This window comes from Danio rerio, chromosome 19 (assembly GCF_052040795.2).
Source record: "Danio rerio strain M-AB ecotype USA chromosome 19, GRCz13ab, whole genome shotgun sequence".
NCBI classification, from domain to species: Eukaryota; Metazoa; Chordata; class Actinopteri; order Cypriniformes; family Danionidae; genus Danio; species Danio rerio.
This window is the reverse complement of record NC_141039.2, coordinates 50,164,508-50,182,815: the sequence shown is the minus strand read 5'-3', so window position 1 is coordinate 50,182,815 and position 18,308 is coordinate 50,164,508. Positions and strand designations below refer to the sequence as shown.

At 36.2% G+C, this 18,308-nt stretch overlaps 2 protein-coding genes across 6 annotated transcripts in view; one reads left to right on the top strand and one right to left on the bottom strand.

The window, feature by feature from the left end:
* ago4 (argonaute RISC component 4) overlaps window positions 1–14,638 on the bottom strand; it is a 36,798-nt gene extending 22,160 nt beyond the window's left edge. The window contains 9 exon segments of the mRNA NM_001252559.2: window positions 566–685; window positions 1,292–1,439; window positions 1,980–2,067; window positions 2,617–2,751; window positions 3,410–3,546; window positions 4,608–4,789; window positions 5,249–5,369; window positions 7,577–7,748; window positions 14,497–14,638. Of these exon segments, the coding sequence (NP_001239488.1) occupies window positions 566–685; window positions 1,292–1,439; window positions 1,980–2,067; window positions 2,617–2,751; window positions 3,410–3,546; window positions 4,608–4,789; window positions 5,249–5,369; window positions 7,577–7,748; window positions 14,497–14,515 (1,122 nt within the window). The 5' untranslated portion in view covers window positions 14,516–14,638.
* Window positions 14,639–14,776: 138 nt separating this feature from the next.
* Window positions 14,777–18,308, top strand: part of clspn (claspin) — a 38,046-nt gene continuing 34,514 nt past the window's right edge. For all 5 annotated transcript variants that reach the window (XM_087296063.1, XM_087296062.1, XM_087296064.1 and 2 more), the window contains exon 1: window positions 14,777–14,903. The gene's annotated coding sequence lies outside the window, so the exon portion shown is untranslated. The remainder of the gene's footprint in view (window positions 14,904–18,308) is intronic.

The following is an 18,308-nucleotide window of genomic DNA, read 5'->3' as shown; positions in this document are numbered from 1 at the left end:
CAGAACCAGTAAAAAGGTTGTTTATTCACACGTTTAAGATATTTTTGGATTAAAAATAAAAATAAAAAATCCTACTACATTATTAAAGCAACAATGATATAATAATAATCTATAAATATTGTTATCTACATTATTTATTTATTCATTTTCTTTTTGGCTTAGTCCCTTTATTAATCTTGGGTCGCCGCAGCGGAATGAACCGCCAACTTACCCAGCATATGTTTTATGCAGCGGAAGCCCTTCCAGCTGCAACCCAATACTGGGAAACACCCATAAAAACTCTAGCCTACCCAATTCACCTGTGCCACGTCCTTGGACAGTGTGGGAAACCAGAGCACCTGGAGAAAACCCACGCGAACACAGGGAGAACATGCAAACTCCACACAGAAATGCTAACTGACCCAGCCAAGGCTTGAACCAGCGACCTTCTTGCTGTGAGATATTATTATTATGCACAACAATAACCACATTACTATTATAAGAATGCATTTGGAGTTGAAATATTGCAGTTTAAGCATTGCATATTAAGACTTGCAGTCAAATTGAGCACATTATCGTCTCTCACCAGTCGGCTGATCTCCTCCTGTCTGTCTGGGGCTGAGCGGGCCGTAGCTTTGATCATGGTGGAGGTCTGATTATCTGTTAGTTTCTTTATGCAGCGCTGTCCTGCCACTATATTACAAACCTGCATGACAAACACAAAACAGTCGAGTGTCAAGTCAATTATTTCCGTATAGGAGCACGTTCCACCATTATGCATGAGACATCTGCAGTAAAAATTCTAAACATAAATGCACAGAGAAAGTATACAGGTTATTATTAACCAAAACTACTAACCAGAGAGTTATGGGATCAGAAAAATATCAATCTGTACACGTTTTAGATTTTAAATGAGGGAAATAAACATGCATTATGGATGTGACCAAAAAAAGTATGCAGGTTTACAGTATACACCATCCTTTGTAGAAATAAAGCCAATTAAAAGGATAAGAGTTGGCTTTGATCTCAACATGGAAACATTGATTTTATTTTTGTATTTATGAGGAAAAAGCCTAATTATATATGCGACATCTCTCTAGTATTGATGTGGCAGATGTGAAATTGGCACTTGTATGACTTTGTCAACTATTATATTTGATTAACCAAAGTTATTTTTAAAGTACTGTAAAACACAAGCCTAAAGCAAATGTAGAAAGGGTTTCACCATTTCCATGGCAAGGTTGCCATTTGCATGGAGTTGCTCATATGCCAAAGCCTGGAAATCACTTTATATGACTGCGGTGGTTCTCACCTCCAGGGGAAGGTACGTGTGCTTCTGCTCCTGTCCCACCTGGAGGCAGGGCAGGTGGGGGTATTTGAGCTGCAGGCTGTACTTTTGTTTGAAATACTGGGCAACGGTGCACTCCATAGCTTGTCCATTCTCAAGCTGCAAAGGAAACCTGCAGGAACGTGTGGAATATAATAATGAGTCCTGTGAGCATTAAACCGCTTACAAAATAAAAATTTGCTTTGACAATTCAAGTGTGTGTACTGTGCATATTTATTATGCATTGATAAATACACACATGCATGGATATATTTGAGAACATAAATTAAATATATTTAGATATTACACAAATTACATACAGTTGAAGTCAAAATGATTAGCCCTCCTGTTAAATAGTAATTCTTTTATATCAATTTCTATGCTATACTCAGTTGTTTGCATGTTTTTAATATTTTCAAAAAGGTATACACATCTTATTTTTTAATGCAATATTTTATAACATGCATAAAGCCGATGGAAACATGGCTATGGGTTCCCAACATTCTTCAAAATATCTCAATTTGTTTGGAATAATTGTAATTAATTACACTTACTAATATCTTAAAGAACAAGCTGAGAGCGTGTCAACAATGGCAGTTTTCTAGTGTGAAATGTGCCTTTAAGAACATTTTGTACAGTCATTTTTGCGCTAATGTAATGTTAAGACACTAACGTCTGATGGCTGGCTGGGCGGCGCGTGACATTACACACACGGTACTTCCTCTTCATCTGGCCGCAGTGTGTGACCTCCACTTTCAGTCCTAAATACACAAATGACAATGACAATAAATTAGCAATGCAAGCAAAAGTGAGCCAAACGTAGCTGTGGTAATGTTTCCAAAATAACATTTCTACATTAATAGGAAACACTTAATGAGCAAAAAAAACAAAACAATGTTTTTAATTTTTATTTACATTTCTGAAACATCATGTGATACTGGAGAGAGAAGCAATGATACAGAACATTCAGATTTTTAATTCCATCACATGGATAAATTACAGTTCAACTAATACTAAAAGGGTTTGTTCAGTCAGATAAAGGCACAGCTAAAGTAGTTCCGACAGGTTTCGAGAGCATTACAGCTCCATATCACTCCGCTGAATGATTAGAGTTATTTCACAGCTACAACATTCAAAAATCACATCAGAACACGACTGAAGGTATTGGAGGAGATGTGTAAGAAACTAGTGCTACACACAGGAGCAGTTTAAGGACAAATGTCTGAATAATTAGAATAAATAATATTAATAGAATGGAAGAATGTTAAATAATCAGAATGAATTACCATAAGCCTCTCTCCATCTCTCACCTCGGATCTCCTTGGTGAACTTGACACGTTGTGAATCTGTGAGGGGTTTGGTCTGCTCGTTGATGTTCTGAATGTCCAAAACCTCACACATGAATTCGATGACAGGCTGGGCTCTGTAAAACGCTGTTGCTGACACTGTATGAGAGGAGGGATGATAATAGTTAGCCATCTTCCCAAAATACATAGAAACACAAAACAAGAAAGAGAATCCACATGATTGATTATTATTATTATTTTTAAATGTATTCGCATCCTAAATTAATGTTTGTTTTGACCTACACATGCATAAAAGCAGACATTTAAAATTTATATTCAAGCTGCATCACATATAAAAATATTTGTATCTAAAAATAAACACTCAAATATATGCATGCATGCGTGCGTGCAATAACAATAAACTTCATTTTATATAGAGCCTTTAAAATATAGCATCTCAAAGCGCTTTTCAAACATAATCACAGAAGTTAAAAGACACATGCATTAAAGAAAATAAAACAAAGCGCTTTTATAATAATTACAATAAAAACAAATAACATTTATAACAATTGTATTTACAAAAATAAAATATTTTAAAAATATTGTATTTATTTAAAGATACAGTACAACATATGCATGTTTATATAGCATTTAATAAACATGCATAACCTTCATCGTTGTATTCATTTACAATGCATTCATATATACGCATAATAAATGTACACAATATGCACACATGCATGATGTCAAAACCAACTTCCTTTTTGGATGAGATTAATCTTTGCATAAAAATAAATAAATAAAATAAAAGGCACACCATCTATGTTGAGCATCATGTTCCACATGGCAGGACGGACAGACTGATGGAAACCGAACCACACCTCCCTCCCTCCTCCCAGTGGATGATAGTAGCCCTCTGGTGGAGAGAAGAAGGACCGGCCTACTGGAGTGTACCTGCATCAAAACACATGCAGATCTCAGGTCAAACAACATCTGAATTATCAATTACATGAACAACTCAGAGGCAAGGGAACAGTGCAATTTTGGGCCCCCCCCCCCATGTAAGAATATATGGTTGGCCCCAGCAGCAGAAATTTATATTATTTTAAATTAATGCATTACTTTAATTGTATGAATTAAATACATCATTTTAATCTAATGCATTAAATCAATATTTAAATTAAATGTGTAAATGCAAATACAGTAATCCATTCACCAGAGAGCTGGTGGACTACTCTGATGTGGCAACCGCTGATGAAGACAGAAAGTGAATATGCATTTAAATGACTGTATTTTGTAATTTTGTTAAGAAGCCATATATATTTAATAATACATTATTCTTTCACAACTGGCCAGACTCAAGCATGAGCAGTCAGCAGTTTAGGATTAGAGGCTTAAAATATGTTTTTACATTATTAAAATAGTTTTCATGCAACTACAGTGGTGTTACACATGGTGTCATGTTCAAAACTGATCAAATGTATAGACAACCTGCACGAGCCTATTTAAATAGACATATATTGTCCTTAATTCTCTAAATGATGCTGTATCATGCAGTTAAAGTGTGTGTTGCTCGTGAGAACTTGAGAAAAAGCTATTGTGCTTTTTTAAAAAAAAAGCTATTTATAGGACAGAACAGTGTTATTTTACTTCTCTCAGAAATAAGCTGCAATTTTATTTGCAGCTCTTTGGTAGATGCATTCATAATTCCCATTGCATTATGACTAATAAAACATATATCAGGGCCCGAAAAAAGCATGCAGGCCCATAAGGTTGAGTTTAGACATTAAAAACGGTTCGCTCTGCTGCTTGATGATGCAAACTGATATGTTCTTATTACATTATTCCACTTTTTAGGTAGTCAGGAAGACGTTTGTTTCTAGAGCAAGCAGAAGTTATTCCTAGTCATTTCTCCCAAGTTCTAAGGCAATTCGCAAAAATGAGCACACTTCCGCATTGAAGAATAATTAGGTTAATAATCCTCCTCCTGCATGCAGGCAGTGTTTTAATCTTACCGCATGGAAGGCAGGTGACGAGTGATGACGTCCAGAGCCTGAACTGAATCCTCCGGCACCTCGTTCAGGTGACCAGACAGAGCTTCCAGTAGCATCTGCAGACTGACCACCGACACCCACTGCAGAGACACCTTAAAAGTCTGATCCTTCCCTTCACCCGGCAGCGTCACCTCCAGATCCACCTGCAGCAAACAGAAAGAGAGCTCACTGTAAAAGCAGCTTTAACACCAGCAGCGGGTGAAAAAACAACAACAACAACAACAACAACTCTAATGCTTTCTCAGATCTCCAGATTCACTGAAGAATTACCCATTATGCAATAGATTCATTTCTTTTTCTTCAAGCCATATTTAAGGGACAGTTCAACCAAAAACAAAATGTCATTGATATCTATAGAAGAAACATAAAATGCTAACAGAAATAGCATCTTTCAAGATATCTTTGTGCTCAACAGAATCTGAAAACGGGTTTGTAACAAGGGGAAAAATTAGTAGATGACAATTGACATTTTTGGATGAATTATCTCTTTAAAATGGGGGGAAAAGAAAAAAAACTAATGAAAACGACTTTAGAATTACTTTTATTATTCAACATTTGTGGAAAACAATAAATAAATAAAGCTGTATTAGTTCATGCTTTACCCTGTCCCTCCCGATGGGTAGCGGATGTGCCGTGTACATGTTCCTCTTTCCATCATATCCAGGCTGCCGGTCCCCAAAGATCTGCATCTTAAAATGTCTAACCATTGTGTCCACCACCTCTCTGAGGAATAAAACAGGTCACAAATTTAAAAATCACAATTGACGCTAATGTTTACCTAGTCTAGATTTAGACTTTAAGTGCAATGCATGCTTATATTCTGCACAGATGCATTGCACTAATCAAAAGCGACAAAAACATTTGTTTATTAAAAAAATACTTTCTACAAGGAATCCTTAATTTTTTTTCTAAAAAAAAAAGAAAAACAAACTAGTGCTGTCAAAAGAATGATCAAATAAAACCTTGCATTTAACATTATACATGTGCATGTACTCTGCACACAAAAAAATAAATAAATAATATTAATAAAAATAAAAATAAATACACACTGTAAGCTGTATGATATTATAGATGTAAAAAACAAATTAAATGAATTATATATATATATATATATATATATATATATATATATATATATATATATATATATATATATATATATATATATATATATATATATATATATGTGTGTGTGTGTATGTATGTACACACGGTGGTACTGGTAAATGGTACTAGTAAATATAACACTGTAAATGTACAACTTCTAGCATTAATATGGAGCAAACTTAAACATGAACCAGAATGTACAAATAGAAATTAAAGTGATTGATCAAGCCCAAATATAAAAAAATAAAAATAAAAAACACCTCACAAGTGGTCCTAAACTTTTGAGTTTCTTTTTTTCTGTTTAACACAAATTACGACATCTAAAAATAATTAGTAAATTGTTAATTAGTGATGCTCATTTCGGTTAATTTTGCCAATCGCTGCTCGTTAACTGTTCAGATTAATATTAAATTATTTAATTTTTAAAAAATAGTTGATGTGTTTATTTTGTGTAACACATTAAATACTGCATTTTTAAATACTAATTTATTTTAACATGTGAACAGCCGACACAGAACATAACAGCAATCATGCATATGCAGTGTTCCCAACAGCGTAGCAAAACAGAATACATAAAAAGAATAAAATAAATAGGCCTGCCCTAAATATTTTCCACCTAAATTAAAAATTTAGATTGCAAAATGAAAACACTGAATCCATCAAATAAAAATATCAGGCTATTAAATGGATCGCTCCATGGAAAATATGCATTAAATTAATGCTTAATATTATATCACAAAACCTCAACATTTTTACATAAAAGTCATTAGTTTAAAGATTATGTCTTATGATTATGACTTATTTCCTCCATCTCACTCATGGTTCATGTGTGCTGTGTGTGATAAAAGACATTGAACATTAAGGCTAATGTGTTGACTTTGTAAAGTATAGGCTACTACATAACATATAACAATGTTGTTGTTGTTTACATATCAGGGCTCAACAATAAGGACTGCCCGATGGCCCAGGGTGAGAGATTTTTAATAAATAATAATTATATATATATATATAATATTTAATAATTAAATTTAATAATTTTTTATTTTTTAACATTTTAATAATTATAAACATTATTTTTGACACATTATTTAATATATTGGGGCCAGTGAAAATTTTGGCAGGCCAAGTAAAAAACTAAACCATTAGCCCGATCGGACCAATAAAAAAAATCCTTAGCGTTGAACCCTGCATTTGATATTGCATTAATTTGCAAACATGTTTTATAAGCTGTTAAATGAAAGCCTCAGCTTAACATCATCATTAAAAGTTCTCCGTTGTCGTCTTGACAACAAACACTGCTGTCTCCTCAACGGAAACCCTGCCTCTGCTTTCATTCGATTGAAGAATGAAAACGACGCGACTGACGTGACACGCTTTTTCGCTCAAAGTTGTCCAAAACGCTCACAGCCGTTAGTAAACTATTCAAAAGATACCCCTCAACGCAAAAAGCACATTTGGTGATCGGCCCTTATGCAGCCAAATCTCAAAATACATAAAATAATAGATTTTCATTGCTTAACTGATACCATTAATAGGTTACAAATGCATCCTTTCAGTTAACGGTTAATCGATTATTTTGAGCATCCCTATTAACCATTGATACACATGGTACAAAAATAAATTAAAAAAAAGTATATACTATTGAAGTCAATGGTTACTGGTTTACATCTTTCAAAATATCTTCCTTTGTGCTTAACAGAAAAAAGACAATGAAAGGTTTGGCCAGAAAAACCAAATGAAAAGAAAAAAGAAAAAAGGACAGAATTTTTTTAATATTGCTGAACTATCCCTTTCATATGAATTGCTTATTAGCTTGTTCTCACCTGTTGACCCTGCGGGGCCGTTTTTCAGGTTTGATGTCGATGTCATAATGGTAGACGTCGATCTTGGGGATCTGCACCTGGAAGTGATTGGCCAGCAGGCGAATCGGCTTCCCCACCGTACCCAAGCCGGGCCGGCGCGGTGGCTGGAAGAGGGAGGTAGGGGCAGGCGGGCCTGGAAGAAGAAACAACATATTAGTTTAAAGACAAAGGGGAAGTTCAGAAAATTTACAATTGACTCACTCTTAAGTGCTTGAAAACTATCATGAGTGTCTTTTTTTAGTAGTTAACTGTAGTTATTTTGAAGGTGTTGGAAACCTCTAACCATTGACATCCAAAATAGAGAAAAGAAAGATACTATGGAAGTCAATGGCTACCGGTTTTTTACTTTTTAGTAAAATATGTGTCCTAATAGTGCTTTTAGCAGTGTCTGACACATATACGACTGTCAACAGCTCAAAAAATGTGTTTGTGTTTCGTGAGTCTTTAATAATGTATAGAAAAGGAGATTTGACTTGAACCATACACTGACATTAGATATAATCCTGATAAACACTCAATATTGATATCATTAGCATTACAGTGAATTAATATTTAAACAATGTTTTATTGGTGGTGGTGTTCATGACAGCGTCAAATAATGAAGATTTATTAGGCAATTTATTTTTAAAACTGATCATTTTTCACAATGTTATTCAAGCCTATGACATTAATAATTCTGTGACACTTTAACGGCCATTAGTTGGTTAATTCTGTATGGTGAAGGCTCATTTTTTAACATCAGTTCATTTAAGTGAATGTAAAGACCACCACAAAATGTATTTATTAATAATTGTAGCTGATGTTAATTTCTACCATGTTATGATGTTAATTTTAATTATTATAGAAACTAAATGTCTAACGAAATCAAAAGTCACAATCATTTAAATGGAGCGACCCTATTGAAAAAAACAGCTTAAACCAGCCTAGGCTGGTTGGCTGGATTAAGCTGGTCAACCAGGCTGGTTTTAGAGGGGTTTTGGCCACTTCCAGCTTGGTCTTAGCTGATAAGGCTGGGAAATGACCAGCCAAAACCAGCTATGTCCAGCTTAAACCAGGCTGGTTTTACCTGGTCATTTTCCAGCCTGACCAGCTAAGACCAAGCTGGAAAGGGCTGGAAACCAGCCTGAAAGTGGCCAAAACCTCTAAAACCAGGCAGGTCAACCAGCTAAAACCAGTCAACCAGCTTAGGCTGGTTTAAGCTGTTTTTTTCAGCAGGGGAATAACTAATAAATTTAGTTTTTTAATTAATATAAATGTTTTAAATGAACAAAATACTGCTATTTCTTATTGTTGATTTATATGCATTAAACATTTACTAATGAGTCTTTATTGTAAAGTGTGAGCAACTGTTCTTCATCGTCTTATTCCAATTTAATTTGTTCAATGCATTTATTGACTCTGAACTTGCACAACAAATACATTTTTTGGATACTACTACATCTGTTAAAGTAGTCTTTTTAGCAGCTTAGGTCAATTTGGTGAAATCACAGTAAAGGCTCCAGTAATTAAAAATAAATAAATAAAAAAAGTAAATAAATAAAAATATTGATACCGACAAACGTCTGATCAAAACCGCTTTCTCTTTCATGAAAAACACCATACGGAGCATGTCCGGTTTTCAGATTGATCAACAAGGGAACACCGCGGACACAAACAACCTAACAAGGCGACATGACACCCACCGTGACCTTTAACCCAACAAAATAAGGAACAATAAAAGGCGATCATTAATGTCCCGCCTCCAGGCTGCCGCACACAAGCCATCAGACAAAAGAGTGTGTGTCCAATGCAGACAGACGACAGCAGGGTCATACAGGGGGGCGAGATCTGGATGACTCACAGCCATGTTATATCTCAACATATAGGATAGGCTGAAGAGGTGTGTGTGCAATAATTTATCCGTCTTTTTTTCCCTACTTGCATCATATTGACCATTATACCAGACGACTAATAGACAATGCATGATTTGTTTTCTTTTAAAAGATTGAATTAATGTTTTCCAGAACACTTTATACAGTTTATGTCCAGCGTCAAGTGAAATCTATATGAAAATAAGTGTGTTTATGTTATAATAATACACACTACTCTACTCACTCCATTCAACTCAATGAAAAGCAGCACTGGCATCAATCTACACTGTAAAAAAACATCCATAAATCAGACGTTTCATTTATTTTGCAATTCTTATTTCATGCTTTTGAATTGCAGTATTTAAACTTTTTGATGTTGAAAAGTTTGGTGGAAAAAAAAGTGAAAAAAATACTTTTCTATATAATATTTCTTAATAACACATTGCAATGCAATTTGACCATAAATAAAATGGAAAACATCAGTGGATCACCAAATACGAAAAATTATTAACGCTATATTAGTTAATGCTAATTTACAAATATTTCTTGTACAGGTGTTATAGTAAATTACAGTACAAAAACCATGTAATAGAGTCGCTTGTCTTAATTCTTTATTTCTTGCAATCTGTTTTCAGATGACCAAAGTCAATAAGTCCTTTTGTTAAACTGCAGAGTTAAATTTTCACCATTAAAAGTGAACAGAGCAGATCAAAATCAAATAATTCAATTCACAACCGTAAATAAATAAATAAATAATAAATAAAAAAAACACAAAATATGGAAAATGTTAATTAACAGATATTAAACTCACTCATTTCTGAATGCACCATGTTTTTTGGGGGTAATGCATGGCTCTTGGGGACAATCAGAGTAATATGATGCACCCTTTTGTCAAAGCGCTGAGGTTTGCAGGGGTCTAAGCCCCTCACAGACCTACATGCTCCAGTTAGCAATCAAAGCAGCACCAAGAACAATTGAAATCCTCCAAACGGCTCTTTCGTCCCCTGCACATACAGTCCGTCTGCCTATGGCTCCCCCTCCTCTTAATGCCAACAAAATACTCTGAACTCTAAGGATGGCCAATTGTTTTCTTTCCGATCCAATGCCAAGTATTTCACATATAATCGATACTTCAATTAAATACTTTATAGTGGGTAATTATACTATTGTGTCTACATATGCGTGTATATTGTGTTATGTATTTATCGTCAACATTGTTAACAGTATATCGTTTTGTTTAGGAGTTTGTCATTGTATTGAACACTGCTTTTTACTCCTCATAGCACATGTGCTGCTGATGATGATGTGACAATAAAAGTGATTTGAAAAAGTGTGAGTCTGTGAACAAACACTGACCCAATTAGCATAAATACAGTGGAGGAACATTAGAATTTTAATTTTCTATAGACCATTTCAATGTGGTGATGTAATTGGCCCAAGAACATTTTCTGCTTGTTGTCAAACCATTTCATAATTGTAACAAGAGGCAATTCAATCATAACTTAATGTTAAAACAGCTATCATAACATTATTTATCAATATGCTGCTCTTTTTGGATTCTCGGAAACTATAGAAATTAAAATGTAAAACAGAAAATACATTAGGACCATTGTCATTGTTTGCATCCCTCAAAATGGTCTATTCAAGTAAATATTCAATTACTCTGCAGCACTATTATTATTATTATTATTCAATTATTAATATTCACTGACAGTTTAAAAAATATAGATACTTCTAAGATCAACTAGCTACCCCTACTGAACTCAGCAACACAGCTGGAGTGGCGATGGGGAAAACCAGCATTCATCAAAAACCAAGAGCACTCTAAATATAGGCCACTCAGCTGTTACACTTCACACCAAGATGGGATGTGAGACTGCATCGCTAGAGAAGTGGGCAGATACTGCCTTCAGACTGTCTCACGACCGACACATTATCAAGGCTGAGCTTTCAGTGCTATCCTAATGCTTTCAATTGAATTACGAGTAAAGTAAGCAGCGAACAAAAAGGCATTGGGTTGCTCATTTGATCCAGAACATCAATCAATTGTCTAAAAATCATTAGATATGTAAAAGCATAAAGGATTGAAAGCCATCTTAGCATTTGCTGTTAAGTATACACATATTATTCTTTACAAATATTAATAAATACTCCACAATAAAGACTGCAAATATCAATTCATAATCCTGTAAAATGTTGTGTATAATGCCATAAGACTGGCTAATCAAAGCAAATAATGAACGCATTATTATTTCGAAACATATGACCCGTTTATTTATCACAGTAGAATAATCAATCATGCATTGCACACTTGTTTTTTCCCTCACATATTTAACTAAAACAAAAATAATAATAAAATATAGCCATAGCACAGCTCCCAAAAAATTTATTATGTTTATATTATTTTTAAAATCATTTGTTGTATATAATATGTGACACTGGACCACAAAGCTAGTCAGAAGGATCTTAGAAAGGTTTATACATCCAAGAGGCATTTAAATATGCTTTCCATTGATGTATGCTTTGCTTGGATAGGACAATATCTGCCTGAGATACAATTATACAATGAAAATATGAGGGTTAAAAATAAATAATTGCTTTTAGAAAGTCTAAATTAAGTTGTCAGCAATGCAAATTAATAATCGAAAAATAAGTTGATATATTTATTTACATCAAACAATTTGCTCAATGTCTTCATGAATTTCACTTCTAATGATTTTTGGCTTAAAAATAACCTAATTTTGATCCATATCATTTGTTGTTGGCTATTCCTGCACAACTTAAGACTGATTTTGAGGTCCAGGGTCACGAATATAATCAAGTTGTCACCACAGGTGACGTTTCGAGCTTCAGAAAGAAAACAAAAGGCTTTGAAGGCATTTCATCAATAAAGAATATCTGAATGTTAGACAAAAATAATAGCATGCATATCTTGATCAAACAATATAGAATAATAAATCACCAATTCATGAAGACGACACTGTAGGTTGATTAGCACATGATAAAAGCATTAATGAATTAAGCGTGAACTGTTTTCTGCATGCTTTACATCTTAACCGGTGGGCAACAGGCTAAAAGTGTCACACACCGTGACATTGGCGAGCTAAATGGCATGATTGGCTTAAAGTGAGGGGCAGCTGATGACTCAGTAGTGACACTGAGCCACACAACACAGGCAGATCACCTGGATTACAGGCAGACATGACAAAGATATGCAAGATCCACATTACTGGCACACTGAATCACACCATCAATGCCACAATCAATAAATCCACTATCAGAGCAGCTGATCCTTCATGCCGTCCATCTTAACTCCATGACTTTAAAATGAAATATAATTTCATAATGCAACAAAATCTAAACTAACCGCAGTTTTTAATGCATTTAATTTCTAATACAGAATTTTTTTTAATCAGGAACTGAATTGATAGTGAAAAAATAAATTATATTGCATAATGGGAATTTGCTAAAGGGTCAGAGATGAGATGTCCTACATCAAATCATAACACAAAACTGATTAATAAAGTATATTAAATGCAAATTTAATGCTTTAATGTTTGATATAACCTCTGTGAATCTAAAAAAATGTCCAAATATGGGTGATATCTTTTATTATTGTAAAGTTTAACTGATATATTTATGAAAAGACACATGCAGAAATATTCTACATCAGATGATTACAGGACCAATTATGAATTATAGAAAAGTATATAATTGCTTAATGATGCTAAATAATTATATTACTACATTATAATCTAATAAGACTAGAGATCGAGTTCAATAAGGGTAAATTTATTACTCATGCTAACAAGCTTAATCTGTAAATCATTAAAAAAAAAAAACTCTTAGCTGATGTTGGTTAGCCGGACCACAAGATGCTTGCAGCCAAAGTGTGCTGGAGAAAATTAATCCATTTTAAATAAAGCAAATGCAAACATGATTGTCATTTTTGCAAAACCCGCCAATGCCAATTATCACTGCTATAAAGCAAATACTGCCAAAAAAATCTGAATTGGTTATAGTTTTCACTCAGATCAATTTAAACAAAGCCACACCACACATCCTATTATTCTCCTTATGAAGTGTGCTCTGTATCAAAGCACTAATTAAGAGGCATTCATGAGGCTGCCTCAACTGTGCAATAAACAGAAGTGTTTACAGACAGCAGAAGTGATTCTAGACAGCACTGAGTGAAAATTAAGATAACGAGAGTGAGGAGGGCAACTTTTCTGAAGCATGGATGCCTTACGTGCAGCAAAGAAAACATAGGCTTCTAATAAAAGATAGTATGAGCTGTTGAGCTCTCAGAAACGATGATGATGTACAGGCATGGCTTAATTAGCATGCATATCACTATGGGAGATCATCATTTGTCAAAGGTCAGAGAGTTCATTAACAGTGGAGCGGCTGGTTTTTTGGCTGTGCGTGGAGTCATGTACTTGACAGAGGCGCTTAAAGTCCTGTCAACCATTATCCTCTGGCATGAAGAGCATTTGGGAATAAACAAACGCACATGGGCATCACACAAAGCGCCAACAATAAAAACCAACATCCGCGCGCGTTTGTTCTCCAGCGCACGCACGCACGCACGCGCGTTCTATTAGCGTCTCGAGCTCGCGCAGCAAATCAATAACGATATTTATAAACGTCCAACGAACAAACAGTCGAACAAAATGGTTAGCTTGAAAAGAAAGGTGGTGTTTTTATCACGCAGGCTTGTTGAGGGCAGACGCGGAAGGAAGATGCGTGTGGTTAAATCCCCACACAATGCCGTCCTGTCTTCCGCACTGAGCTCGCTCATTCACTGATAAACAAACACTTGTTGGCGTCTCACACACTCGTTCTTGAGGATATAACACGATTACCGACAGCTTTGTGACGTTATGACGGTTTTGACAAGCGTGTGCGGCGTGATAGAGGGCTTGTTTTCGTTTTTTTCCGTCGAGGCCTAAACAGCGCTCGACCGCGGGCCCTAGTGAGCGGCGCAACGGCCCGCGCTGCGCTGTCACTCGGCTTATTTTCAGCACTTACCGGGTCCGAGCGCTTCCATGGCCGAGGGCTCTCTCTCCGTCTCTGTCCCGGCCTGGCGGCTCCGTACCGACACTGAAATTGGGGGCGGTATCTCGAAGCTTAAGGTGGCTAATTTAAGAAATGGAAGGGATGCGTAGATGTGCAGCTCTGCCTGCGTTGTCTTCTGAGTGATTTAAAGCAGATCCATGGGATTTGTAAGGGCGCATGCGCGGGGACGCGACATTCGGTTGGTGGACGCGCACGGGGAAAATGATAAAGGTTTGGGCGGTGAGCGCGCTGCGCGGATCCTCATCAAGCTGCGTTACATAATTTAACTTCAGGAGCGGCTTATGGCCGTGAAATTAGTGCTTGTTCGGTTGATCATCTAAATCCGGGAAAAATCTGCTGCTCGCCTGCTAATTTGAGTTGTAAGTGACATTTAGCACGTGTGTTGGATTGTGGATTGACAAACATTCGGATCGGTGTGGGTGGCTTTTTCCTTGTATTCTATGTGCAACTGTTCACAATAAGCACACTGAAAGTTGCTGATATTTTATTGTGGGAATATATGGGATTACTATGTATATTCATTCAGAAACATGGCCTTTAATATCAGTTCTATGCTGATGAATTGAATATTACGGGACAATCTAAAACGCTTAAGGTGATAAAAGCTTAACGTGTCTTAATGCAATGTTTGCCTGAGACCCCCTATTGTAAGACCCCTTTCACATTTATATCAAACACAAATGTCAAAAAACTGTTTATTAGATATGTTTATGCACAAATAATATGTAAAATATAAAAGCAAAACATCAATAGGCCATTTTTATAATTGGATACATCTTGCTGAATTGAGGATCAGTCGTCAGTAAATATCTTATTAATTTGGATGGCTTCATCAGGGGCAGACTAGGACGAAAAAATCAGCCCTGGCACTGTAGCCAAACCAGCCCACATTACCACACCGACACAGCTCCACACACGGACATTCACCACTTATATTAGTGTGCAGATGGTGGAATAATACAAACAATATCATAATATATATTTAAACATTTAATATATGTTACTGGAACAAAAACAACCCATTTATGACAATTTAATACATGCATTCATTTTCTTTTCTGCTTAGTCTCTTTATTAATCAGGGGTCGCCACAACGGAATGAACCACCAACTTATCCAGCACATATTTTATGCAGTGGATGCCCTTTCAGCTGCAACCCATCACTGGGAAACACCCATACACATAAAATATTTCAGTTAATTGAATGCATTATGCTACGGTCACACTAGAGTTTGTGAGTGCGAAATTCTGTCATGCAGCGCTGCGAAAAGGGGCGGGATTAAACAAGATTATTAGACATTAAAAAGCGGGTGATTGCTCCATGTTTTAAATTTCTGTCCAGAGAGGTCATGTTTTAATCCTCAATGGGTCTCACGCAGTCAATTAATTTGATTTTGCAGGTCAGAGTTCACCAAGCTTGAACTTTGCACCGCAGCAACCTGCGAAACTTGACGCATGACCCCGCGTCTCCGGTCTGACGCATTCGCGTGCGTATGAATGGAAGTCTATGGGAAGAAAAGTCAAGTGTGACCGCAGCTTTAGTTTGATTTCAGAACCAATTTTTTGCTTTTAATGAGCTTTTCGGCACCGCCTCTCCGTTTTTACGGTCCATCTCTGACAATTATAGCTTGTGTTGCACTTACTGTTTGTTTGACATTCTTGCCAGATTTTGATTATGTCCTCTGATTGGGTCGGCCCATCTCGAAACCAGCCGGCCGTTGCCGATTGGGCAAAATGGTCCGGCCCTTCTGGCATTAGGCAGTATTGCCAGATGGCCAATCCGCCCCTGGGCCTCATGCATATGTTAGCAAGAACTTTTGCGCAGTTTCTGCCCTGTGGCTGGGTCAGGGACTCTTTGCTTTGAGAAAATGAAATAAAACCATAGTTCAAGTAACTATCTTGGTGTTTATAGTATTGCATGCGCTGTGACCCGAAATGTTTGAGAGGGGTCTGGATGCAGACCTGGTGCAGTGCAATCTGAGCTGCATCCAATGCTTTTAATGTGCTCACCTAATCCCACCCCTAACCCTACCCCACACAGTGACGTCACTCACTTCATTTGAGTGCACTGTGTCTGACATTGCATTGCTGAGTGATGCAGTCTCAGCTTGCATCATAAAGGCTGCATCCGGATACTGTTGAAATGTTTGGAGCTTCAACACCTGGGTCCAGTATGCTTGGGTCATTAGTATTAGCTGCTGAAGGCGAATCAGTAAGACTCTACAGTCTTTATTTGTGGAGTGCATATGACAAATTTGTCCATTTTTGGTCAGCCAAGGGATAAAATGAACTAAGGCAACATGATTGTTCTCCTAATTTTCCACTGCTAAAATTTGTAAAACAAATATGACAAGAGCCCCACAGAGCTTGCTGAGGCCCCCTAGTGCAACAGTATCTGAATGCAGCCTTTATGATGCAAGCTGAGACTGCATCACTCAGCGATGCAATGTCAGACACAACGCACTCAAATGGAGTGAGTGACGTCACTGTGACGGGTAGGGTTAGGGGTGGGGTTAGGTGAGCCCATTAAAAAGCATTGGATGCAGCCCAGATTGTACTGCACCAGGTCTGCAGCCAGACCCCTCTCCCCTAGTGGGCCAGGCCCCCCCTGTTGGGACCCGCTGGCTTAATGTACCTAAACAAATCAGAGAAACCCAAATTTCCTTCAAATTGTACTTGTGATTAACCTCAACTACTGTGAAAAGGATGAGTCCTAATTCCATAGATAATGTGAAAAGCATCTTGTTAAGCGTTTTCTCCCCCATTGATGTCAAGGAAAAAGCTAAAGTTGGCTTTAATGTAGCCTACCTTAACAACAAGCGGGGAAAATCACATTTCTATCTTATTTTACTTGTGATTAACACTAGCTTTGGTTTTATGAAGAGCCTTTTTAACATTTGGTTTCCCTCGGTTGTTGCAAAGTTATTATACGATTTTCCTTTGAGGTAAAGGTAGTTTTATATTCGCACATTTATTCGGTGACCGCTTGTGACGGGCTCCCTATATTATTTACTTTGGTACTTTTAATATTCGCCTTGAAACCACGTAAGAATGACTTTTAAGACAACATTAGCAGCATTTATTTGACTGTGAACAATAATTTAATAGTCATTGGCTGCTAATATAATTTCACTATTTCTGGAATGCAAAAAAAAATGCACTTCTGAAAGCGAAATTATTAATATTATTAATTATTAACAGCAAGGAGGAAGTCTGAATATTAAACTAACTTTACCTCAGTCTTTATTATAGACTTCAATGGGGAGAAAATGCTTACCCTGATATTGTTCACTTTATCTATGGAATTAGGCAGGGCTCAACAATAACGACTGCCCGATGGCCCGGGGCCAGTGTGAGAGACCCTTGGGACAGTAGACGGGATCATTACTGGCCCGATTTGAGCCACCTTTTGTTAAATAATTTCGAACATAAATAAAATACTTTCACATTTTCCATACTGCTCTTTTTGTTTGGTTAACACATAATTTTGCTCATTATACATATATTATACATTTTAAAAATATTATTTAAATATTTTTTAGCATTTTAATAATTATAAACATTATTTTTGACACATTATTTAATATATGGGGAAAGTGAAAATTTTGGCCGGGCAAGTAAAAAAATTAAACCATTAAACCAACCTGTTAGGGCCTGTTCGTTTGACAGTAGTTAGTGTTAATCACAAGTAAAGTTTTACTGAAATGTGGGTTTCCCTGTTCTGTGTTGTAGTACGCTAAGCTGTTTCCATATAATGGACTTAA